The sequence below is a fragment of the Paroedura picta genome, chromosome 6 (assembly GCF_049243985.1).
Source record: "Paroedura picta isolate Pp20150507F chromosome 6, Ppicta_v3.0, whole genome shotgun sequence".
NCBI lineage: Eukaryota > Metazoa > Chordata > Lepidosauria > Squamata > Gekkonidae > Paroedura > Paroedura picta.
The window spans coordinates 44,580,908-44,607,841 of record NC_135374.1 but is presented as its reverse complement, the minus strand read 5'-3'; the positions used below and the strand labels follow the sequence as shown (position 1 = coordinate 44,607,841).

The window sequence follows — 26,934 nt, the reverse complement described above, 5'->3', positions numbered from 1 at the left end:
TGGCAAGTATGAGAAAAACTACAAAATGATTCCTACCAACAAAGGAATCTTTTCTCTTTGCTTACATTTCTTCAACATGTTCTGATGTGATGAAGTAAACCACATTTTAATTTATAATGGAAATATGACAACAAATATAGAATCATAGAGTTGGAAGAGGCCACACAGGCCATCTAGTCTAACCCCATGCTCAATGCAGAATCAGCCTGAAGCACCCAGGATAAGTATCTGTCCAGATGCTGCTTAAAGACCTCAAGTGTGGGGGAGCTCACCATATCCATAGGCAGCCAATTCCACTGCTGAGCTACTCTGACTGTGAAAATGGTTTTCTTGTGTTCTAGCCAGTATTGTTTGACATGTAGTTTATGTGTAATCCACAGCACAAGCCTACTGGGATGAAGGTTGTTTCGGTCTATATTTGTTAATGAAATATGTCTCCCCACCCCCTTTTGAACCTTCCTCAGGCAGCCAAGGGCAGTTTCCACTCACCCAGAATGTTACAGTTATCGAGGGAGAAACAGCAACTTTGACCTGCAGGGTTGATCAAAATGATAACACCTCCCTCCAGTGGTCAAATCCAGCTCAACAGACTCTGTACTTCGATGACAAGAAAGGTAAACATACTTTCTATTTCCTTTTAGAAATGTTGTCAGTAATAAATAACACTATATGATTCATTCAAATGTTGATCTAGTGTGACATCCCTTTCATGTTGTATGTTCTATATCTTAATTATTCCCTAGACATAAATCTAAAGATGTTAATTTTTGTTAATGACAATTGTTAGTTATATCTTTGGAAACCAATTTATTATTTCTCCTTCTAATAATCTCTAATGTTTTGCCACTTGCTGTGAGGTTAAACATGTCTTAGTTTTCTGTATACATCTTCATGCTTTTGAAGCATCTTTTCTGCAGATACAGTTGTGTAGGTGGAAGTGAAGTAGTTGGGACTGCTGGAAAAAATGAGCGTATTGTCTTTCTTTCTTTCTTTCTTTCTTTCTTTCTTTCTTTCTTTCTTTCTTTCTTCAGCAAAACAACAACAACAACAACATTATTTCTATTAAAGGCTGTATCTGACTATGCAAGCCCATAGCCATGATAGATAGGAAGAACATATCTGATCAAGAGCTTGCCTAGCACATATATTCACTTGTCAATAACCTTCACTGCAAAGTTGAGACATTTGCCATATATCTTGTAAGCATTCCAAGAGACGTGTCACGTGGTCAGAATGAAGAAAATGTCTTGACAACAGAGTTGTTGATGCTGGTAAAGGGGTAAAGTTGCAAAGAGAGAGTAAGAGAAAGTTTGCAAGAGATGGCTGGAACCTAACCCTGAAAGTCATGGACACCTTGAGCATGTGTTACGCAGGAGAAAACAGTCAACCTTATCCAAAGAGTGAGAGAGAAGATCAAGAGTTAGTTTTTAAGCCCCGCTTTTCACTACCCAAATGAGTCTCAAAGTGGCTTACAATCACCTTCCCTTCCTCTCCACGCAACAGGCACCCTGTGAGGTAAATATGTTGAACAACACAGGCCCCAGGACAGATCCTTGGGGTACTCCACTTGTCACTCTTTTCCAAGAAGATGCTGAACCATTAACAAGTGCCCTCTGGATACAATTTGTCAACCAGTTATTGATCCAACTGGCAGAATTAGGATCCATACCGCATTTTACCAACTTGTGAACAAGAATATCATGTGGAAACTTATCAAAAGCTTTACTGAAATCCAGATAAACGATGTCCACGGCATTCCCCTGATCCAGCAAGGTAGTCACTTTCTCAAAAAAAAGATAAGATTGGTCTGTCATGACTTGTTCTTGCAAAACCCGTGCTGAGTCTTAGAAATCACAGCTCTCAGTTCCAGCTGCTCAAGGACCGAGTGTTTGATTATTTGTTCCAAAATGTTGCCAGCTACAGATGTCAAGCTGACAGGTCAATAATTACCCGGATCCTCTTTTTTCCCTTTCTTGAAGATGGGGACAACATTTGCTGCCTCCAATCGTCTGGCACTTCACATGTTCTCCAAGAAGTGTCAAAAATAAAGGACAGGGGTTCAGAGATGACATCTGCAAGTTCTTTTAGTACCCTTGGTTGCAGTTCATCTGGCCCAAAAGACTTTATTTCATTTAAAGAAACTAGGTGTTTGTAGACAGTTCCAACAGTGATCCTAGGCCACCATTCCTGTCCCCCATGTTGCGTTTTTCCACATTGATCACTATTTTCCTCACAAGAGAAGACTGAGGATAAATAGGAGTTAAGCAGTTCAGCCCTCTCTTCATCATCTGTTATAATTTCACTTTCTTATCCTCGCAGTGGTCCTATGGTGTTCCTATTCTTTTTCTTGCTTGAAATATAACTAAAGAAGCCTTTTTTGTTATGTTTAGCATTTCTTGCTAGCCTAAGCTCATATTGAGCTCTAGCTTTTCTAACACTACCCTTACAATTACTGGTTATTTGTTTATACTCATCCTTGGTAATAAGGCCTTCCTTCCATTTCCTAAATGACTCTTTTTTTTTATTCCTCAAATCTTTTGACAACTGCTTATGGAGCCAACTTGGCTTCCTTAGGCTCCTTCCATCTCCTCAAGGGAATTGTTTATGATTGAGCCTTCAGTATTTCACTTTTAAGAAACTCCCAGCCCTCTTGGACTCCCACCTCTTTAACCCTTTCTGACCACGGGACTCTACGCAACTTACCTTTACGTCTGTGAAAATCAGGTTTCCTGAAGTCCAGTCTATACGTAAGACTAAAGGTTTTCTCTTTCCCACAATTGAAAATTCCAAAAGCACATGGTCACTGCTACCAAGTGTACCCACTACTTCCACCTCATCTACCAGTTCTTCCTCATTGATAAGAATCAAGTCTAAAATAGCAGAGCCCCTGGTTCCCCTCTCTACTTTCTGGGAAATGAAGCTGTCGGCAAGACAAGTTAAGAATTTCTTCCAACAGATATCTGGGTAATTGAAGTCACCCATGACCATTGTTTCTCCCTTTTTTGAAAATTGTGTAATTTTGTCTAGCAGTATCTCATTCAAGTCCTCTGACTGGCTTGGTGGTCTATAGCAGACACCCACAAAAATACCACTTTAATTTCCTACTCCTTTTATATTTACCCAAATACACTCAATTGAACTTACATGCTCGGGTACCTGTATTTTTTCACAAGTATAAAGATTCCTAACATACATTGCTACACCTCCCCGCTTCTTTTCTTGTCTGTCCTGAATAGATTGTACTTCTCAATTTTAGTATTCCAGTTGTGAGTATTATCCCACCACGTTTCTGTGATTCCTATTCCTATTATCGGGGCTGTAAGTAGCCCAAGGTCGCCTAGCTGGCTGCATGCGTAGGAGTGGAGATTCAAATGTTATCCACAGTAGAGGCCACCATTCTTAACCACTACATTACACTGGCTCTTGGTGAGAGAGAGAGAGAGAATAGTCAAGTAGAAAGAGTACTAGAGGATTTGGCAGTGAGGAGAGCATTACTCATTTTGGTGAGGGTAATTTCATGGGTGATCAAAGAAAAGAAAATGTGAACCACCATGAGACAACTTGTTGTCAGTGGCAGTATATAAATTGTAAAATAAATAAACAAACAAACAAATAAATAAAATGGTGTTTCCCTAAGACTCTAAGCCCCATGGTCGCAAGGGGCCATTTGGCCTTTTTCGGTGGGTTGTGGTGGTGGCAGCATGGTGCTGGTAAGCTCCGATGCAGCTTGGAAGAGGCTAGCACCATGCCACTGACGCTCCTCCCTACAGCAGGAGCAATGGCGGTGTGTGTGCATGCGCATGGCGGCATGTGCACATACATGCCACCACGTGACCACGCACATGCACACAGATATGAGCATGCATGTTGCCGCCACCCCTGCTGTAGGGGGTCACTATTATTATTATTATTATTATTATTATTATTATTATTATTATTATTATTATTATTATTATTATTATTATTATTATTATTATTATTATTATTATTAATATTATTATTATTATTACTACTACTACTACTACTACTACTAATATTATTAGTATTAGTATTATGTTTAGATTTATTTCCCGCCTCTCCCGACACGCTCGAGGCTGATCACAACAACTAACCCCATTAAAATTCCCATTAAAACATCAATCTACTAACATGACGGCTAAAAGTCCCATCCCTCCCCCAATTATTAAAGTTGAAGAGGAAAGGATAGGGGTGTAGCGTACACTCCAACTCCTGGGGGGGAGCGATGTCCCTGATTCACTGACCCCAGCCTCAACCATAGACCTGGTGGAAGAGCTCCATTTTACAGGCCCTGCGGAAAGCTGACAAATCCCGCAGGGTGGTGGTAGATAATCACTGCTCTTAGCCAAACTAATATATTACCTGCACTGGATGATTAATTCAAAATGTGTCATCACAGTAGTTGCATTTATGTTATTTAGTGAACACTTCAAGGCATACAGATAGCAAAAGTACTCCTAGAAAGATTAAGTATAATAACATTTTATAAATATTAATAGTACTGGAATAGAATAATGATAGGTGTTATGTTTAAAATATGTATTCATTTGATTAATGTGTTTTAATACATTGCATGTGATTTTCAAAACACTATAGTAATATATAAATGAAGGGCACAGTGCAAAATAAGTGTTTTTAAAGTGATTTTCCTTCCCTTTTTAGGGAGGAAGCCTAGAAATGTGATTTTTAGAAAACATTTTTTAGAAAACATATATTTGTTGGGCTTTTAGGCCACCTCTCTCCAAACGGTCTCCAGGTGGCTTACAACATTTACTGTTGTAACCTGCCATGAGCCTTTATAGGGAGTGGCAGGCTAAAAGTCTAAATAATAATAACAACAACAACAATAATAACAACAACAATGACAGTCTCACAAGTTGTTTTCTGTTGCCCCAGAGGGTTGGACCAGAACCAATGGGATCAAATTAATTCAAAAGAATTTTTGACTAAACATTCGGAATAAGTTCCTGACAGAGGAGTTCCTCAGTGGAACAGGCTTCCTGGAGAGGTGGCAGTTTTGGGCAGTTTTTAAGCAGAGGCTAGATAGCTATCTGATAGAAATGCTGCTTCTGTGAACCTAGGCAGATTGTAAGTGGATGGACAGAATTGATTGTGTTGCTGCTTGGCTCTTGTGGCTCTTTCTTGCATGCCCTGGGAAATGCCGACTGCCACTTTAGGGTTGGGAGATTAATTTCCAGATTTACCAGGAATTCTGGTCATCTGGGCATGGAATTGGGTGGGCAGGCAGTTGTAAATTTCCTCGTGAATTTCTTGCAATGTTAATTTGGCAGTCAGTTTGAATTATGTATGTGTGAGAGAGAGAGAGAGAGAGAGAGAGAGAGAGAGAGAGAGAGAGAGAGAGATGTTTTTACAACAGGGAGTTAGAAAAGGTCCTTTCAGCAATCCCTCACACTGTCTTCAAATTACTGCAGACTCAGGAGAACATTGGGACTACTCTGCAGTATGTCAGTGGGGACTGAAGCAAGAAGGGGGAATCACTCTTCACCTTGCATGAACTGTGGCTTCTTTCTTTTTTCTTTTTGTTACATTTGTGCAAGAGTTAAGAGGGATGATCCTCATCATTTTACAACAGCCTAGATAGTTAAAATGAAGTACATACCTAAATCTGCTTCCGTTAATTTCCTCTATTTAGAGAATCTTAGTTATGGGTGATTTTTTTAATGTCCCTAAAATATGATTTGAAACACACATTGAAATATGCCTGGTACATATAGCATTTCATGATTGAAATTGCATTGACTTGATATTGATGAACAAAAAACAAAGATTTTTTTAACCTTGGAAAACCATCCCCCAGTATTACTTTAGCAAGAATATTAATTTAAGTCAACATGGATTTCAGATTATGTACACTGGTTAGTTACCATATACTTTTGATTATAATAAATTAATAGAATTACACCAAGCTATATAATTTTTCCCAGCAGACCCACATGGGAAATGAACATTTTGTGCAGAAAACGGTGTAGTGTAGGAGGCTATGTTATTTTGTACTGAAGCGTAGGTGGTTGCAGAAATTAAGTCTTCTACCTTTGCAACCAGCTAAATTGAGAATGAAATTAATGCTCTGGAATGTGTTTAAGTGAGGCCATGATTTAGGTGATTGTACTAATGTGTCCCCTTCAACTGCCCTGATATTATGCACATTCGTGATTTTACCTTTTCTGTTTAATCTTTTATAGAAGAATCAAATACAATATAATTCTTGATTATCTTGCCAGCCCATTGCATTATTGATTGTTGCATTTATATTTTAACATTATTTATTTATTCAATTTATAGACCACCGCTCCTAGCAAGCTGGCTTGTGGCGGTTCACAATTACAGTATTTGCTGGCGTATAAGACTTTTTTCCTCTGAAAAACATGCCTCCAAGTGTGTGTGTGGGGGTGGGTCTTCCTATACGCCGGGTGCACTTCAGTTGAGATAGACATAGCTACCCATAGTGGCCCATAGTACTGTAATGTAATGTAACAAACTCTATATTTTGAGTGGAAATGTTGGGGGGTCGTCTTATACGCCGGCAAATACGGTAATATAAAACATAAAACAGATCTCCCATAAAAACACCCCAGTATTAACATCCACAAAAAACAAACAAAAAAAACACTCCTCCATAAAAAATGGGACACGACTTCGCACCTAACAACAACAACAACAAAGCAATACAGAATAAAAGTCTTCCTATGCTTCGGTCCTTCAGCAATTGGCCCAGATGTTAACCAGTGGTTGATAGTCAAAACCCAGGGTGACAACCAGGGGCGGGCATCAAAAACTCTAATACTGTGTCCAAACTCAGGGGGATGACCAGATCTCATGCCTCGGGATGTTTAAGTCTTCTAATTATAGTCCCTAAGGAGATAGTGGGCTATAAACATATAATAGAATTTATCAATGTAAATTGCTATATGCATTTAGTAATAACAATAATAATTAGTATTTATTTTTAGTCAGGTAACAGCATTTTAAAAACAATGAAATAATAATAATAATAATAATAATAATAATAATATTTATTTCCCGCCACTCCCTTGCGGCTCGTGGCAGGTAACAGCATCCCAGAATCCCCATTAAAACCCCATTAAAACAATAATAACATTACCAATATTACCGGCATGGCAAAGAACAGCAGCTTAACTTCCCCCCCTCCCACTACTAGCGGGTGGAGAGGAGATCCTGATGATGTTTTACTTCGGGTCCGAATCCTGACTCCCCGGGACTATAAAGCATTATCTATTACAATTCAATAAGTTGATGTGTTTGTGTCTTTATATTTAACATGATATTACATGTTCTGAGCCTTTGGGATATGAGTAGCTACAAACCACTGAGTGGTTTGTCAACTATGGGTTGGGAATTCCTGAAGATTTGGGCATAGACCCTGACAAAGGCAGTGTTTGAGGAGGAGAGGTATAATGTGATATAGTCTACCCTTCAAAGTAGCCATTGTCCCTACATGAACTAATCTCTATTAGGAAAATTCTGGAAGATCTTCAGGCCCCACCTGAAGATTGGAAATCCTACCTATTAAAACATCCAGCTAAAATAGGACAGATCCCCACAGAGCTATATACCCTGCCCTTTCTCCCCATCACCTTCTTGGCATAAGTAGAAAGCATGAATTGAAAATAATGTGTGTCCATCTCATATCTCTATCTCTTTATTTGATCAATATAGAGGAAATCAGTTGAGAACAGCATAGAGAGAAGATATTACAGTAGGTATGGCACTTCTCATTAGTCTTATGTTCCCAATGTACCTGTGTACAGTAATATGAAGGAACTAGTAATCAAGCCCGCTGCAGAGGAATGCAGCGGGCGCTAGGGCCTTACCGCAGTGGTGTGCGCGCTGGTCGGCGGCGGGCTGGTCCGGCGGGCTGGTCGGCGGCGGCGTCAGGCTGGTCGCGGGCGGCGGCGGGCTGGTCGGGGGCGGCAAGCTTCTTCTGTTGGCGGCGGGCTGATGCGGCGAGAGGCGCTTTGCGCCTCTCGCCGCGTCAGCCCGCCAGGCAGGGAACCCCCGGCAGCCGGGGGCTCCCTCGGGCAGCGGCCTGATGCGGCGAGAGGCACAAAGCGCCTCTCGCCGCGTCAGCCCGCCAGGCAGGGAACCCCCAGCAGCCGTGCTTCGCGCGACTGCCGGGGGCTCCCTCGGGCAGCGGCCTGACGCGGCGAGAGGCACAAAGCGCCTCTTGCCGCGTCAGCCCGCCAGGCAGGGAACCCCCGGCAGCCGCGCTTCGCGCGACTGCCGGAGGCTCCCTGGGTCGGCGGCCTGACGCAGCGAGAGGCGCAAAGCTGTGCGCGGCTCGCAGTTCCTGGAGCTGGGAATCGGAGGGCCCTTCCTCATCACGGCCAATCCGGACCCTTCCTCATCACGGACTAATCCCACCTCTACACCCCTTAGCCATTTAAATAGTCCGTGGCGCCCGTGGCGCCACGGGCGGTTTAAAGATAGAAGAAAGAAGGTGTAGCTAAGCCTTTTTGGGGTAGGTGGTATGCCCACTGGCACTTATCCTTTGCACGGGAAAAATTCATCTGGATATATTCTATATAAATTGACTCTGAAGACAGTAGACTAACAAATTTATATTTGGACAAAGTTTGACTTATTTCGTTCCGTAAATTTTGTGAAGAAATCACAAACTGAAAGCTGCTCACAAATGACAAAAGAAGAAGCCATCTTTCAAATCATCGCCCCCTCAAAAAAAACAAAAAAAACAGGGTTATGAAGGTCCCCACCCACTTTATTCTTAATACAACACAATGCTGGTCTAAAAATGAAGGATGTGAGGTGAAAAGAGTAGAACATTGCTCTTTTTAGTTTAACCCTGGGGAATTTCTTTAAGATTTACAACTGTATTGGCTCATTGCTTAATCAGAAGGCAGAAATATGTTCTCAGTGTGTGTTCGCTTTTCCTAATGAGATAGACTATTAACGTGCCCCCCCCCAAATTATATATATGAAGGGGTTTTTCCTCCTTCAACTGAGTTTTTGAAAGCATTCTATTTTATTTCTTGATTTTCATTCACTGTCTGCATCTTCTTGGGATTATAGGCTTTGAGCTTCTATACAGAAATGCAGATTCAGTTAGATGCAGATCCCTCCCCCCTCTAATCATAGGAATATTTATAGTCTTCTTGGAGATTAGTGTGCTCACAGCACATGTCATCTTTCTCCTAGTTATTTCTTTATTCCTTCCAAACTGACAGGTTTTGCTGTCATTCTCAGTTCTGAGGAATTCAGAGGAAAAAAGTGTCTGTAGGATTAAAAATGTGATAGCCATGTTGTTGTCAGTTTGTAATGAAGAGACTGAGAGGTCCACATAAAAATCCTCCAAGCTTCACACAATTGTGAGATAATATTTTCTCATCAATCGGAAGTAAATTCATTTTATTGAAGCAAAAAAAAAATCTGTTATTTTATTATACTCACTTTTTTTTTTTTAGTTTCATGAACATCATTTGCACAAGAATATGCAAGAATCCTTATTTTATACCCAGAACCTGTACTGGAAGGAGTAAAGCAAAGAGAAAGATGTAAAGGATGGGAAATACAAAATCTATATAGTAGTTTTCTGATAAATGAAAATTCATTCTCATAATAGAATATAATTACACCCATTTTGTTGTATTGCTGTTGGTTTGATTTTCTCTTTTGTTAACTGCCAGCAATAATTGTTGTTGTTATGTGCGAAGTCGTGTCCGACCCATCGCGACCCCATGGACAATGATCCTCCAGGCCTTCCTGTCCTCTACCATTCCCCGGAGTCCATTTAAGTTTGCTCCTACTGCTTCAGTGACTCCATCCAGCCACCTCATTCTCTGTCGTCCCCTTCTTCTTTTGCCCTCGATCGCTCCCAGCATTAGGCTCTTCTCCAGGGAGTCCTTCCTTCTCATGAGGTGGCCAAAGTATTTGAGTTTCATCTTCAGGATCTGGCCTTCTAAAGAGCAGTCAGGGTTGATCTCCTCTAGGACTGACCGGTTTGTTTGCCTTGCAGTCCAAGGGACTCGCAAGAGTCTTCTCCAGCAATAATTAGAAAATGTTAATTTCCAACCAGTTACAACTCAGAAGATCAAAATCTGCATTTTCCCCCACCATGAAGGCACAAGCTAATTCATCAGTTTAAAACTGGAAATTATTTTCTGTGAGTATGTAGGAGACACCCATACTATTTATTTTCATTTATTTGGGTAGCATACAAAACATACCTTACCAGCAAAACAAAACAAAGCAACACAGTAAAGGTATGCAGCTAAGCAACCAAACAAATCAGACCATGGCAAGTGAAGAAAAAAATAGATGGCAGCAGTTATATTGTAATAATATAATGTTGATGTAATTTTGTTGTCAGTATGTTATTAATTATTGCAACTAGGAGTACAATCCTAAGAGCACTTTTCTGAGACTGGGGTTCTGAGTAGACATGGCTTATGAGCCATGCTAATCGTCTCCGTATCATTCAATTTTTGTATATGTGGATTTAACAAATGGATGCTGCAATCAATAGTTTTACAATATCTCAGTCAAAAACAGCTCCATGGTTGAAACCTTTTAAAAAGGACCATAGAAGTACACCGTATTTAGCTGATATTATCTCTGTGCCATTATGTATAGCTATTACCTATTTAAGGTCCACAGCCTTCCAATTTGATCAGTGTCTATGTATATGTGGAAGCCAGAAAGTGCAGATGGACTAACAAGCCACCATGCCCCCATAGCATAAGAGGGAAGTTAGAGGTCTGTAGTGGGGAGAGGATTTGGTGAATATTTGGTTGTGCAATCAAGCTTCTGTAAACAAATAGTTCTTAGGACCAGGGGCAGAGGGAGTAGGAGAGGGACAGCCAAGAATGAGCGAGGATACTCCATGAGCGAGGATCCTTTTGTCTCATGTAAACTTCATCTGGATCCAAGTCTTAAAATAGTTCTTTCCCACTTTTCTTCCCAAATTGCTTTCAGCAATAAAAATAGTCAAAATACAATATGGGGGAGGAGTTAACTATATTTTGGACCTGTTCTGAGTTCAGCTCATTCAGGTCCTTTGAGATTATGTGCAAGGTATTGTTCCCTTCACTGTGCCTGAACTTCTTATCTGGAGACACAAAGACCAAACATGAACTCATTTTTTTATACTTTAGTTGAAAGTGGCATTCCTCCCAACCTATCCTCCCTGTACATGCCCACTGTAGAGCACTATCCAAATCCAATGGTTAGAGAACTAAGCTGGCACCACTACTAGTAGGATTTAAGTTTAATAAATCTATCTATCTATCTATCTATCTATCTATCTATCTATCTATCTATCTATCTATCTATCTATCTATCTATCTATCTATCTATCTATCTATCTATCTATCTATCTATCTATCTATCTATCATCACATATGCACTGTAGCCAGGAAAAGAGCATAGGTGGTTCAGTTTTGATGTTTAGCAGGCAGCTCAAGTGGCAGGCAGCTTTGTAGCTGTGAAATAACTGTTTGTACTGCAGTCTTGGCTGAACTATGCCTTATGAGAGAAGTTTTGTTTATGTATACATTGCATCTTCCAACCTTAGCACCTGCACAGATCAGTGAACTTTCCCCCATAATTGTAACACAGTTATTAAAATAAATCCAAGATATCACTCATGGTTTGCATCCTCTCAGTGCACCTGCACAGGTTATGTATCAATAAAATTACTTGCAGTTGATATGTTGCCTGAGTTTGGAGCCTGCACAGTTGGCCTATATTGAGCTTGCAATATTTAATTATAAACTTTGCAAGTTTTATTGTCATAGTAAGTAAGAAATCAAAGGAATAAGTCTCAGTACATTTCCCCCCTTCTTTTAATGTGCCATTTGAGTTGGGGGTGATGTCAGAGGCAGGAATTACAAGCTGCAGGAGAGCAGCTTGTAATTGTGGCTGCCATATTTTCCACACAATATGGACATGTTTTAGCTGCTCACATGCAGAGAAATTGCTTGGAAAATGTTTAACTTCTGTGCTCACTATCCGTTAGAAGGACACTTGAGCCTGCTTGGCTGGCTATAGAGTATATGAAGCTAGGGCCCCTTTCAGACAGTCTTTGTAATCCATTTTGGTAGCTGGTTGATAACAGATATTTTGGGGTGTCATTTCAGACACAGTCACTAATGGATTTTATTTATACTCTTATACAAAGCCACTTGCATTCAGTTAGCAAAGCACAGTTGAGTTGTTCTTGAGGTAAACTGCTTTCTTCTGTTCTCACCTCTTCTTTCAGCTTCTGGATAGCTGTAGTGTGCAGTTTAAAATGTCTACAGTACTTTCAATAGTGCCCTGCTCTGTTTCACCACACAAATTTCCTCAAATAAAAACAAACAAATAAAACAATTCTTTAATCTTATATCCCACCCTTCCTGGTAGCTCCGGGTGGGTAACAACATATATTAAACAATCAAATGATTTAAAAATAAATAAATTCATTAAAACCTTATATACATCGTATCAGCCCCATTCAGTAAAATCATGGTGGTGGGGTGATTCCAGATCTTCTTGGAGAAGCAAGTCTTCCTTCTGTTTTGCTAGTGAGGCCAGCACTTCTGTTGTACTGTCTGACCTCAACCATAGGCCTGGTGAAACAGCTTGGTTTTGCAGGCCCTTACAGGACTGGTTAAGGTCCCTTATGGCCCTGATCACTTTCAGCAGAGCCAAAAAGGCCCTAGCCCTGGTCTAGGTCAATCTCACTCTTTTTGGCCAGGGATTTTAAGCAACTTGAGGTCTGATGACCTCAACACACCTTGGGGCATGTAGTGAAAAGTGTAATATCGCAAATACATCAGTCCCAGATTGTTTAGGGCTTTAAAGGTTAGTACCAAAACCCTGGACCTGATTTGGTCTCTAATCTGGAGCCAATGCAACTGGAAGAGCACTGGTGTCATATGCACTCTCCACTGGGTTCCTATGAAAACCCAGCCATAGCATTTTGGAGTTCCCAGAGCAAGGAAGGCCCATGTAGAGGGAATTGCAGATGTCTAATCTAAAGGTGACTATTGGATCACCCTAGCTACTTCCGAGGCTGAGATAGAACACAAGTTGTTGTGTCTGGCACAAATGGAAAAACGCCAGGTGGGTGACATTCACAATCTGGACCTCCATTGGGCTTCCAGGCTCCTGACAGAAGGCACTGGTGTTAGTTGGACTCCATCATGTGCCAGGAGCTGTATCAACTGACTCTCTGCATACTGACCTAGCCAGAAGACATCCACACTAGACCAAAATAGCACTTCAGTGCTACAGCAGCATCACTGAGATGCCTTGGCACCACCACACTGGTTTAGCACTATAGCAATTAATGTAGAGTATTCAAAAAATGAGTTCAAGGGCAGAGGTGGCAAAAGCACAGTTTGAAATGGCCAGATTATTTCAGAGGTGGCTCATAATGGGATTAAATATGTTGTATGAAACAGTCTTCCCTATATTGTTTTACTTAGTACTGGACCAATAATAAATAGCATCTGGGTTAGAACTATAATGTGAAAGGGGTCTAGATGGAAGGGAACTCTTCAGATGTTGTGAAGAAATTGTGCCTGAAGAAAGGATACAAACTAGTTGGAACCCACTCCATTATCCCAAATGTCAATTATTAATTAATGGTTATCATAACATAACAATGACATGTTCTGTTTAATTGATGAGTCATACACAAGACACAGGAGTCTCTTCACAGGCTTATATATTAAGACCCCGGTTCCGTAAAAAACACTTTAGTACTGCATGTCAGTCCTTTTGTCTTTTTAGGTAATGACTTGAATCTTATTCAGAGAGTGTCACCCAGTGCATAATTATCTTAGTGTTACTGTTCAAAAACAGAATGTGGTTGATTTCGTTTAACTAGACAGCCATGTTTCTTTGGCTCAATAAATGTTATCAGGCATTCTTTGCCTGCTCCTATTGCATCAGCTTTAATTAGTTTTTGATTGCTGTTAATTTCACAGCCTTTCTGTTTAATAAATTGCATCAAAATGCTTTAGTTTTTGTTACATCAACTTTAATTAGTTTTGTGTTTTGGTTACTCTTATTTTATTTGGTGTTTTTGAAGGAAATTTCCTACCCCTTTGGCAGCTTACTCCATATATATCTATGCATGTTTATGATGACAATAATTCTCAAGGTGTTAGTTGAGCTCTTCTTATCTCATGATAACATTTTTTTGTCAGTTCTGTGTTGGTCTTCTAATAGCTGAAACTCAGCCAGAATGTGGAATTACAGCCACAATAAAGGGCAATCCCTTGATAGTTTGTGGAGTCTATAGACACAGTTATTGGGGTGGGGGTGGGGGGATGTCTATAACAGATTTCTTTTTTCTTACCAGTCTTAATAAATACCTTTTGTCCTCATAGTCATTGAACATAGTTTACAGAGAGTCTACAGAAATACAAAATATGTTTGTTTGTTTTTAAGTGGCAATGAATAGGTATGCCCTTTCTGTTCCTTTAGTTTTCATCATCCCTATCTTTTTATCTGAATGTCTGTATGCAAACCAACAAAGTGGTGGTTGTCATCTGTTGTTTATTTTGCCTTGGCTGCCCAGTTGCTTCAGTCTCAAATTAAAGTAAAGCTGTGGTAGCAAAACCTGACAGGATCACTGTTGCCTCTAGCATTCTCATTTTTAAATGAGGAATTAAAGGTGGCAGGAATAGTTGCATTGTAAAGCTTTTATGCTGGCCTCTACTAAATCAATGGTTTTAATGTTGTAATAAATGTATCACTGATATACAACCATTTTTCTCCCATGGAGTCTAAAATGTCTAGGTACGTGACTGATAAGTAACTGTACTTAATCAAATAACATTCTATTAATATAAGTACTACATGCTACAAGTAGCATGTTTTTCTGGCTATATTCTGTTTCCAAAAAATACTTTACCATTTTTGTTTGTTTTCAAGCAACAACCCATTATTCACCAATCCGAAGTATGCATGATCTCATTTAATTTATAAAATCAATTTTTAAGAGGAGCTATTGAGATAGAGCAGTACCCTGAAAATATCAACTAGGCGAAATAATATTTTATCAATAAAATGTTGAAACCTTTACTGTATAATAAACAGACACAATTATTTCATCATCCAATCACTTAATGGAGAACAGGGAATTCCAGTGATGCCAGCATAAGGACACTGATGCCTTCCTTCCCTCCTCCCGTCTCTTTCTTTCTTTCTTTCTTTCTTTCTTTCTTTCTTTCTTTCTTTCTTTCTTTCTTTCTTGTCTCCCTCCATCCCCTCCACCCCCTTTCTCACATTTTTTTTCTTTCTCTTTCATTATGTCAGCCTTCCTGTCTCCCTCTCTCCCTTTCCTCCCCCTCTCTTTCTTTCTCTTTCATTCTCTCACTTTTTCTCCTTCCTTCCTTCCTTCCTTCCTTCCTTCCTTCCTTCCTTCCTTCCTTCCTTCCTTCCTTCCTTCCTTCCTTCCTTCCTTCCTTCCTCTTTCTCTTGATTCCTTCATTTTTCTGCCTTTCCTTATTTCCTCAGTGTTGTCACTCTCTCCCCCTCTTTCTTTTTTCTTCTTTCTTTCTTACTTTCTGCCTCCCTCTCTCACCCTTTCATTCCTTTATTCTGCCATTCCTTCCTTCCTCTGTTGCTTTCTCTCTTTAGCCCTCTTATTCTCTCTCTTTTTCTCCATTTCTCCTCCCCCCTCTCTTTGTCCTTATCCCTTCTCTCACTTTCTCGCACTATTTTCCCTCCCTTTCATTCCTTATTTCCTTTCTTCTGTCTTCTCTCTCTTTTTCCCTCCATCTCCCTCCTCGTCTTGGTCTTTTGTTCTCTTCCTCTTTCTCCCTATCTCTTTCCTTCTTTTCCTTCCTTCCTTTCCTCTCTCTGTTTCCCTCTTTCTTTTTCCTCTTTTCCTTCCTTCCTTCCTTCCTTCCTTCCTTCCTTCCTTCCTTCCTTCCTTCCTTCCTTCCTTCCTTCCTTCCTTCCTTCCTTCCTTCCTTCCAGTTCAGTTCAAGTTCAGTTCAGTTCAGTTCAGTTCAGTTCAGTCTTCCTTGGAGATCAGTTTATTTTTATTTATAGTCACAATACAAGTTTGTGTGATAGTGCCTGTTGTATTGCAGGGTGTAATGGGCTTTGCATGAAATAATACCTTATTTTAACACTTTCAGCGCAAAGCAATTATAATAAATAAAAAGCTGACTACTTTAATTTACTAGGTAGGTAAAATGAAAACATTTAAAATTAAAATCAGATAAACTAAAAAATCTCAAATACCTCATTTCCCCTGTTGTTCATATGCCCTCAAAAGCCCTAACATGGAAAAACTCCTTTGTAGTACCATTTGAAGATCTCCAAAGGTGGGGCTCCTCTCACCTCTTCAGAGAGGCTATTCCATAGACCGAAGGTTGCAGTGGAAATGACAGGGATATGGGCAATTCCAGGCAGGCCAACCTAGTGGTAGAACAGTCAACAGATGGCAACATAAAGGTTGTAGTTGGCACATAGGAATATATGGGAGGATACATTAGATATATTGGCCCCAGGCCATAAACAATTTTAAAGATCAATACCAACACTTTTAATTGAACTTGGAAACAAACTAGCATCCAATGTAGATGTATCAAAATGGGCAACATATGTTCCCATCAGCTGTCTCATGATGATGATTAGGTTCCTGCATTCTGGACTACCTACAGTTTATAGGTTGTCTTCAAGGGCAGCCCGATGTAGATCATGTTACAGTAATCCAGCCATCACAAAACCATAGAGGCATACTTTGCTAATCGGCACTGCAAACAGCAAATGTTCTTGAGCACCTCCAACATACTTTGAAAAAACCACCACTTCATCCAGAACAAATTGATGAAATCAACATTTCCAACCAGCATGACCACTGTTTTATCTGAATTCAACTTCAAGTTATTTTGATACCATTTCAAAATCAAGGCAGTGGGAGGCTTGGAAAATGAAATATAGAGCAGGTTATGGATAACATCTGCCCTCTAAAGCTCTGGACAATCTCAGTGCCCTGAACAAGTCCCACCCAACAGTTCATGCAGCTCCAGTCTCAAAACTACCAAACAGCTATTTATTTGACATTCCATCTGTATTCAAACCATTATTTGTTTGTTTATCAAATTTATATTCCACTCCCTCTCTCCTGAGAGGGAGTTGGGGTGGTTAGATACAAATGGAATGGTCAACTGTGTCAAAGTATCACTGAATGATCTGGCAATATAAACTGGGATAACTGATCCCTGTTTAACTTTAAATGGAGATTGTCTACCAATGCAAAATAAAGTTTTCTTGGTCCAAAATCCAAGCCTGAAAAAGGATTAAAATGAATCAAGGTCAGATCCAGGAGCTTCTAGAGCTGCTCTGCCACCACAAATTATTTCACCTTCTCCAGGAATGGTAAGTTGTAGACTGATCTGTTATTGTCCCCCTAATCTGTAGCCAATAAGACTATTCAGGAGTTGATTCCAAGGGCTCTCTAATTTTTCTGAATCCTCTTAACCTCCCAAAATGTTGAGTTTGTACAACTCTGCATAGTTCTATATTTGCAGTATTTGTGTAGACGTCAAATATGTAGAAATTACAAGAAAAGTTCATATTTCCCATCTTCATTAATTGAAATAATGTCTGTGAAGGCTTAATGGAGTCTACGGGTATGCCAAAGATTCCTGTGATTCAGACTTTGTTCAGAAGGCACGGCTTACAAGCCATGATTTTGTTCAGACATGAAAAAGTAGCATATAATTTAATATCCAGTTGGAACTGCCCTACTCATCTAGCTTCATTCCTGCCTGATAAAATAGATAATAAAAAACAAAACAGCAACAAAAATCTTTGACCATTATCATTAGGTAGGAAAGTGTTCCAGTTCAACCCCCCTTACCAGTAGCACTTGAATATTTTGACCTTAAAAAAAATAATTCACTCTATCCATTCAAAAACCCACTCCAGTCAACATTCTGGCCACAGCATTCTGTACCAACTGTAACTGGTCTAGACATTTTTAAGGGCATAGACTGCATTGCAGTAATTGATTTAGATGTTACCTGGGATTGTACCACAGTGGCAATGTATTTCCTACTGAATGGGGTTACAACTAGCTCACCTGCTGAAACAGCAGAAAGGCTTCTGCTACCTGTTTATCCAATAGGAGACTCAAGCCCAGCAGCACCCCAAACTTTGAACCTGCTCCTTTAGGTGGAGTGCAACCCCATCCAGAAAAAGCCCCAGGAGACTTACCTGCCGGGGCCATTGCCGTAGCGGGAGCAAGCGCGGCAAGGACACTGGAGGCTGGAAGGGAAACTCCCTTTCCCAGCTGCTCCCGGGGAATCGCGCATGCGCGCGATCGGGAGGGGGCGGGGGTGATTGCCAGCTATTTAAGGAGCGGCCGTGGTGGCTTCGGCCTCTTCCCGCTCCTACGCCCCCTGAGAGCACGTAACCCACCCACCCTTCCCTTGGTTTTGGGAATTGTTAAAAAGAAGAAAAGGAAAGAAAAGAAGAGAATTTAAAATTAATGTTAAAACAATGGTGTCGTAGAAACACAGTACAGCGTGTTATGTGTTTTGGTTATTGTTTATGTTGTCACAGCCGGCGGAATTGGAGCATGGGAAGGGTTGAGTATAGGGTGGCTAAGCTTGCGCGCTGGCCTTCCTTAGGTTTGGGGGTCCCATTAAGGGGCCGTGTGTATGCGGAGCCTGATTGAAGGCCCGCATTTCCGGGAGGCAGGATAACCCAACAGAGGCGGACGCCCAGTAGGGTTAATCCACTGTGCCTCCTCCCATTATTCAGCCTGTCATTGCATCCGGGTTGAAGTGGGCTATTTGCCAAAATCACCCGTTGAGGGGCAGGCTGGATCCGGGGCTGCCTTGTGGTCGGCTGACCACAAGAGGGCTGTATTCCCTTCCCATGTCTGCCATGCTCAAAATATGTGTTAATAAAGGCTGTGGCCAAATTCTAATGCCAAAATTGTGTACCAGTGTCTCCTTTGAGCGGTTATAGCTCCCTGCAAGGCAAAAAAAAAATCCCATTTCCTAGGTCAAACCTTTCCTACACCAGTAAGACTAGTTGTGATGAAGTTTCAGTTTGTTAGCCCTTGCCCATTCTACAGCCTCCCTGGGATCTGCTGGAAACAAAAGGTAGCTCTGAGTCACCTGAAGACAACATAGCCCAAATCAGGGAATGACCTCTCCCAGCAACTTTACCTTGATATTAAAAAGCGTAGGGAGTCAGGATAGAACTTGTGAGATTCTGTAGGTCAGAAACCAAGGGACAAAGCAGCATTTCTTCAGCACCACACTCTGAAACCTTTGAAGTAGTACCGGAATCACAGTCCTCACAGTTCCAACCTCAAAAGGCATTTCTGAAGGATACTATAATCAGTGTTATCAAAAGCCATTGAGAAGCCCTGGAGAGTCAAACACATATCCTGATCTATAGATCAGGATCAGTACAGCTCATCTGCCATGGTGGCCAAGGCTGTTTAGTTCCATAAACAAAACTGACAACAGATTGGAATGAATCCATATGATCCAGTTCATTCAGGAATCCCTGATGTTACCCAGCTTCTACTTTTTCTAATGTTTTCCTCAAAAAGGATACGTTTGAAATTGGACCGTATTCATTCAACACTCCTGTTTTGCTTTCCTTAAACAATTCTACTCAGTGAATCTTCTCCCTCCTTTTTGAAATAAGTCCAGAACTGACATTTTCTCCTTAAAGATTATCATTTTCTTTTTATGGCTTACAATATTTTAAATGCTTTAGCAGTAACCTTTGATTACCTTAAAACATATGGTAATATATCTTTTGTTTATGCTTCTGGCTGTGTTTTAAATTTGTGGCCTGCTGCAATATTGGCAGCCTGTTCTGCTTCACAGTATCTGTGTATGTTATTTGTTTTCTTTGTTCCTCTTTAGGTATTCCATTAATTCAACTCTGACAGCCTTTAAGTATGTCAGACTTGCTAGTAATCTCTTGGCAGCCCAAGGCCAAATGCTTCACAAGAGGGTTGAGAAACAGAATTAATGTGCTCAGTATTTCAGAACAGGTTCTTGGGATGTTCTAGATTTTTTTTAAGCTTCAAGTGAATGTTGTAGTCATGAATTTATCTGAGGGCCATCTATTGATACAACCCTATTCATGTTTACTCTAAAGTAAATTGCAATATCACCATGTCACAAAACAACATACACTGCACTGCTCTAAGCCACCTCAGTTGGGCAGGCTAGAGCCCCATATGCCCTTCTAGAGCTCAGAATGAGAGAGAGAAGGGAGCTTTAACTTCACCCCAATCCTCCACCTCTCCTGGGAAGGTTCTTTGATGTTTTCCCTCTCCCTCTAAGCAGTCCACACAGCAGAGAACAGCTTCCAACAATTCCAGCTTGACAAGAAGCAGCCAGGACTTAAATCACTGAAACCCTCATCCCACTCACCCCCGTTATTTCCTATCTTGGCCATTTGTATGGTCTCCCTGCGCCATGCTGGCATCTGCTGATCCTTAGAACACTGTCTCCCAGAGACTTAGGACTGTTTCTGCCATCACAAATGGCTGATTGCAGCCTTGAAATGATCACTGCTGGTACTGGTCCATCCTGGTCTGCTTGGGTACACTGCAAGCCACAGGCCCTACTCCTAAGGGCCAGGTGAGTGGTAGTAGCATGCAGGCCTGAGGCTCAGTCCATTCTGGCTCCTGGACAATTGCAGTGTAAGTTTCATAAATATTGTATACATAAAATTAACAAACACATCACCACTTCTGTTGCAGCATTTATGTAATAAACATTCAAACAATCCAAATCATGTAATGTAAACACTTAGGTCTTTAAAACCTCTCTGATGTATATATTAATGAAAGATCTGGGTATTTATCTAATTTGAATGACTGTGCCTTTTCTATGAAGGGCATAATGTAGAGGCAAGACTAGTGGAAATAGTTGAATATTCCTTCCCAAAAGCCCTTCTCTTCTGATTTCTTTCTTAGCTATGGCACTGGCATCTGCACCAAGATACAGTGTGTCTGGTTGACCTTTTTATCCTCACAGAAAAACTGAACAAAGATTAGATTCAAATAATGTGACTATCCAGACCATCTAAAACCGACTACACAAAATTTTGTGCATATTTTCAAAGTGAAGATATGGAGATGATTAATGTCCACTGAACCACACATCTTTAGCTGTGTTCTAACATCCCATTTTGGCACTCCAGTTATGATTAACAAGAGAGCGACTATATTTGATCCTACCAATATATGTGGATAACATTTTGTGTGAATGAGATAATGCTTTCAAAAATATAAATTAATGTATGCACAACTTTGTCACATGGAAATATGTATCATCTTTAAAAAAATCCACGGTTGTGTTAATATATACTAAACTTGTATATGGATGGGGAAATGTTTCCCCATTCACACAAAATAGTGACTACACATTCTGGAAGGCTCACACATGGTGTATTTGGGGGGACAACAAAACTAAACCTCTGAAAAAGTTTTTTGTGCTTAGTCAGAGACACGAGTAGACCTTTTCCCTCTGTGTGTACAATTCTATCTATGTAAATTCATCAATGAAATCCTACAAACAAATTATAAGTACAGACTATAAACTTATAACTCTATTCAGGTCCTTAACTGAATGCATAGAGATTGATTGTTTGATTGAGTAGATTATATTCTGCCCTTCCTGGCAAGTTAGTGGGTAGATGATCTCTTTCCCTTCCACATATTTAGCCAACATATTTTGGAGGTATGAAGAAGTCCATGGTGAGTATTCATCAAACAGTGAGCATTCAAATGAGGTAACATTTTTTGTAGATCCCTCTCTTCATCATTATTCTATCCCAGCTTTCAAGTTATGGGTTGCCAAGCTGTCACAAAGCACACACACAAACACAAACAAAACCTATTTTCCAGCAGAATTGTTTTGTGAAAATATGTCTGGTTGTCACAAAATTTTGACTAAAGTGTTTCTGTGTGAGGGGGTGTTTTGCTAATTTTTATGTCATCATTTTCACCCAATGCCTTTGTTTAAGGCAGAGGTAGTCAAACTGTGGCCCTCCAGATGTCGATGGCAGTGGCTCATGGGAATTGTAGTCCATGGACATCTGGAGGGCCGCAGTTTGACTACCCCTGGTTTAGAGTTTGCAACCCATTCAGTCCTACTGGAGTGTTTGATCGATGAACTCAGTTCCTACGGCTTAGAAACACAGACACATTGTGGCATTAGAAATTATTTTACAGCTACTTCTATTTATGCACATGCCCCCTGAAGGATGGAAGTGGGTGTAAAATAATAAGAAAAAATAAACAGGAATTCTGGAACTTTTGAAATCAAAAAGTAGGATCCCTTGGAAGAAGAGAAGAAGAGTTGGTTCTTATATGCCGCTTTTCTCTACCCAAAGGAGTCTCATTTGATATAAATCAAATGAATAAATATAATAGTTTGATAAATAGCTATGCACACATACACACAAAATATAATATTTGCATTTTATTAATATTTGATGATCATTTTAAAATGAAAGTGGGATGGAAGATGCTAATTGGTACATATATGTAAACAAAGCAATTTGATATCTTAATTGCATGTTTCAGTTTCAAAAATCAAGAAAAAAAACTACCTGGGAATAAAAATGAAAAAATATTATTGGATCAAAGGTAGTCAACAAAGATCTGTATTGTCCCATTCCTCTGAATCATACATTTCGTTCTCAAGGACAATGTTTTTGTTTGTTTTTTACTATTTTTAGGAATAGTGCTAACAGATTGGTGAAATAAAGCAATTGCATAAAAAGCAATATTGTCTAGACATTGCATAAAATGTAGTAATGTCTAGACATTCTATATAAATCTACATTGTAAGTTAATGTGGTAATGAGAATAGTATCTAAATTTGCAAAGGAGGTATTCAGCTATCTGCAATTTTTTTTCCATATATTATCTCTTCTGAGGTAACAATGTCATTGTCAGTAACTGAATATTTATACTACAGTTCCAAAACTAAATTTTTGTTTTTTGCCCTTCTTGGAAACTAAGGGCAGAATTAGACATAATCACAGTACACGGGTTCACAAGCCCATATTTGCTGAGAAGTTCCACATGGCATTTACAGGGGTAAGCCACTGTGTTGGCAGCAGAGCTGTAACTTGACATCTTATTCCACTATTTGCCCTGTGCAGTTTGGGATTTTACAGAGAAAGCATCAAATCCCAAGGGTGGAGGGAACATGTACAGAGGGGTATCAGTAATTAGAAGAATAGTTGTTGTGGCTTTCCCATGATGTTTAATATCTTTGTCAACCTTTTTCAACCTTTTGACTGTGGAGGAGCCCCTGAAATAAAATTTCACATTTTTAGGACCCCCAGAAATGGTGCCAGCTGGCCATACCTCCTTGTCACACCGCCTAGAAGTGACATCAGCACCCACATCCTTCACCCTCCTATCACTCCCCTCTACATCTTTACTACTACTAGTACAGAGGCTCCATATTGTCTTGAAAAAAGGGCAGAAGCTGAGAAGACAGACAGACCCCATACCATGACACAAGCAACTGTCTCCCCTTTGATTTTTACACCTATGACCTACCCATCAAGCCCTCTGGGCAGACGAAGCCAGTTCCATAACTTGTGGCCAAGTCCATTCAGGTAGGTGGGAAAACTGTGGATCCCCTCTGGAACTCCCAGGGGTCCATGGACCCCTGGTTGGGAATCCCTTATCTATGTAATATCTGTCCAGTGCTTTGACATAGGTTTTCGTTAATGTGCTGATAATACCCAGCTGTATGGAACTGTCAGTAATCCATCAACTGAAGCTTATCACTGCCCTGGCTCAATGACTGAATGTAGCAGTCAAGTGGCTGAGAAAAAAACAAATTGCATTTGAGTGTAGAAAAGAAACGATGGGTTTGAAGGACCACTGCTTCTTAAGTGAGCTTGCTCTCCTTAACATTGATGGTGTGTAGGCTTTGCTGAAAGACTTTAAGAGTTTGGAAATCTTGCTGGATCCCCGTCTTCAACTGGAGAAATAGGTCTCTGTGGCAACATTTTCTCCTGCTATATCTAGTTAGGAAAACAGAATCTATCCAGTGGCTTAATAAAGCTTGGAAAGATAAAGAGTCTCTTATGTTATTTATTCAGGCTTCGACTCTGCCAGAACGGTCTCTAGATTTGTTTTCCGTTTTCAATCTTTCGTCAGTGGCAGTGAGTCCGTCCTTGTTAATATTTGAGTATAATTAGGCAAACGCTCCTGTATCATGGAGAGTCAAGGCTATGAGCTCTTGATCTCCAAAGCTCATAGCCTTGACTCTCCATGATACAGGAGCGTTTGCCTAATTATACTCAAATATTAACAAGGACGGACTCACTGCCACTGACGAAAGATTGAAAACGGAAAACAAATCTAGAGACCGTTCTGGCAGAGTCGAAGCCTGAATAAATAACATAAGAGACTCTTTATCTTTTCAAGCTTTATTAAGCCACTGGATAGGTTCTGTTTTTCTCTTGTCACTAATTTGGAATCGTCCATTTTTTTGTGTAACAATATCTAGTTAGGAAGCTGGCCCCTTTCTTGCATGTCTGATCTGGCCAGGCTTTAACCCTTGCTTCAGTAATCTTGACATTCAAAGAAGAAAGCCTCTGCTCTCCTGGTTTTCTGCAAACTATGTAACATCATACAATCCCTATTATATTGTCTCTTGGATACCCCAACTTGTTGATCATACTGATTTACGCTGTGCAATCTGCCTTGAGTCTCAGTAACAAAGGAGCATTATAAATAATGTAAAACAATTCAAATACCTTGGATATTTGATTTGTTTTAATATTAATTGAAATATTGTTGAAAATTTGGTAGCTATAAAATTAAATATGACTTTAGTTGTAGGTGTGATTTCTGACAAGGTGCCATATTGTAAACTGCATACAAGTTGGCCTACCTGTAATTTGGAGTAGTCATGTCAAAAACTGTAATTTTAATTGCTCCTGTACAAGACAAATGTAAAAGGAAATCTCTTTGGGCTAAGTTTTAATGAGCTCTTGAGTAATAATTAAAGCCTAAAGTGGTGACTCTTCATGTCATGGGAATACTTATGCCTTTCCCCCTTTATTTTTAAGTTGAAAATGATCAGTGAAAATGAGCTAGGGGGTAAAAGGAAAGAGGTCTGAATCATACTATTTTCTTGAATTGCAAGAAGATCTTATATACTAGATCTCCAGGCTGAACATTCCCAAGTTGCTCTCCATGTTGCTCTCCATGTTGCTCTCCTCTGTACCCTTTCAATTTTATCTACGTCCTTCTTGAAGTGAGGCCTCCAGAACTGCACACAGTAATCCAGGTGTGGTCTGACCAGTGCCGTATACAATGGGACTATGACATCTTGTGATTTTGATGTGATGCCCCTGTTGATACAGCCCAAAATGGCATTTGCCTTTTTTACCGCTGCATCACACTGCCTGCTCATGTTTAGTTTACAATCCACAAGTACCCCAAGGTCTCGTTCACACACAGTGTTACCTAGAAGCGTATCCCCCATCCAGTAGGCATTCTTTTCATTTTTCTGACCCAGATGCAGAACTTTACACTTATCTTTATTAAATTGCATCTTGTTCTCATTTGCCCATTTTTCCACTGTCCATTTTTACATTTTTCCACACAGACTATGGTTGGAAAGCATGGGTGTGGGGCCCCTTCTCTTCCCACCCCTTCCAGGCCTATCAATAGCCATTTTAGGAAGAATGGGTGGGTTGGCATGACCATATATAGTCATATCACCCAGCAAATGTTTTAACAAATTTTAAAAATAATTTTAGAGTAATTAACTCCCATCTATTCATGAAACCCTTCCAGCCACAAAACGTTGGTTGAGAAAGTTTCGGCTAGACTGAGAGAGATTCACTGACTTGATATCTCCTAGTGAGATTTTCCTGGTGAGCTGGGTTGTTTTCCGTGGTCTTTTCAAACTACTAAACCAGTTTGGTTTTGGTTTTGGTCTTGGGTTTTTTATCTTAATTTAATGGTTGAATTAATTTTATGTATATATTTGCCATATATACTCACATATAAGCCTACCCACATATAAGCGAAGCACCTAATTTTAACATAAAATCTTGGCAAATTTATTGACTCGCATATAAGCCGAGGGTGGGAAATGCTGCATCATCACAGGCTCTCCCATCCAGCCTCCTCCCCCCCCAACAAATACAGAGAAGTCAAGAGGATGAATAGCTGCTGGTTTTTGTACCCCACTTTTCACTAACCAAAGAAATCTCAAAGTGGCTAACAATTGCCTTCCCTTCCTCTCTTGATGCCAGACACCCTGAGAGAGATCAGAACAGCTCTGGCAGGAGAACCAAACAGTGCCCCCCAGTCCAGCAAACCAGAGCAGAACAACAGTACCCGAAGTTGGCGAGCTACTACAACAAGTACAACATTTGCAGAGGTCAAGCTATCTGCAATTAATTCATACACTAGTTTGTACATCTAATGGATTAAAACAGTTCTGTTACCACAAATATGGTCAATAAATTGTGTTTATTCCTTGTAGAGAAAAGCTGCTTGTTCCAAGAACTACAGTTTCCAAAATTACTTGCAGAGATAATGAACTATTTAAAACAGAAGGGTAACAGTTTAGCTATCAAGTAAATACTGTATTTGATATATAATGAAGAAAAAGATCAAATATTCAATCAGTGTCCCTCTAAATTCTTGCTGTGAAGCCTGTTGGTGCTCATCCACTCAACCTACTTCAGCCTGGACTAATGGAATAGTTGTTCTCAAAGCTATTAATGCCACAGTACAAAGTCTGCAGGGTTACAGATGGGTTTCAAATGTTTGTAGCACCTTATTCATTACAAGAGCAATATGCCAAAATGTTCACTCTTTCCCCCAGTTATCAGTATGCCTTTCAATTCAGGTCACGACTTTGTGAACAGAAGAGG

At 40.1% G+C, this 26,934-nt stretch overlaps 1 protein-coding gene across 3 annotated transcripts in view; it reads left to right on the top strand.

The window, feature by feature from the left end:
* The window catches only part of CADM2 (cell adhesion molecule 2), a 522,633-nt gene that overhangs the window by 288,662 nt on the left and 207,037 nt on the right, over positions 1-26,934 (top strand). For all 3 annotated transcript variants that reach the window (XM_077342354.1, XM_077342352.1, XM_077342353.1), the window contains one exon: positions 465-614. In XM_077342354.1, the coding sequence (XP_077198469.1) occupies positions 465-614 (150 nt within the window). The remainder of the gene's footprint in view (positions 1-464; positions 615-26,934) is intronic.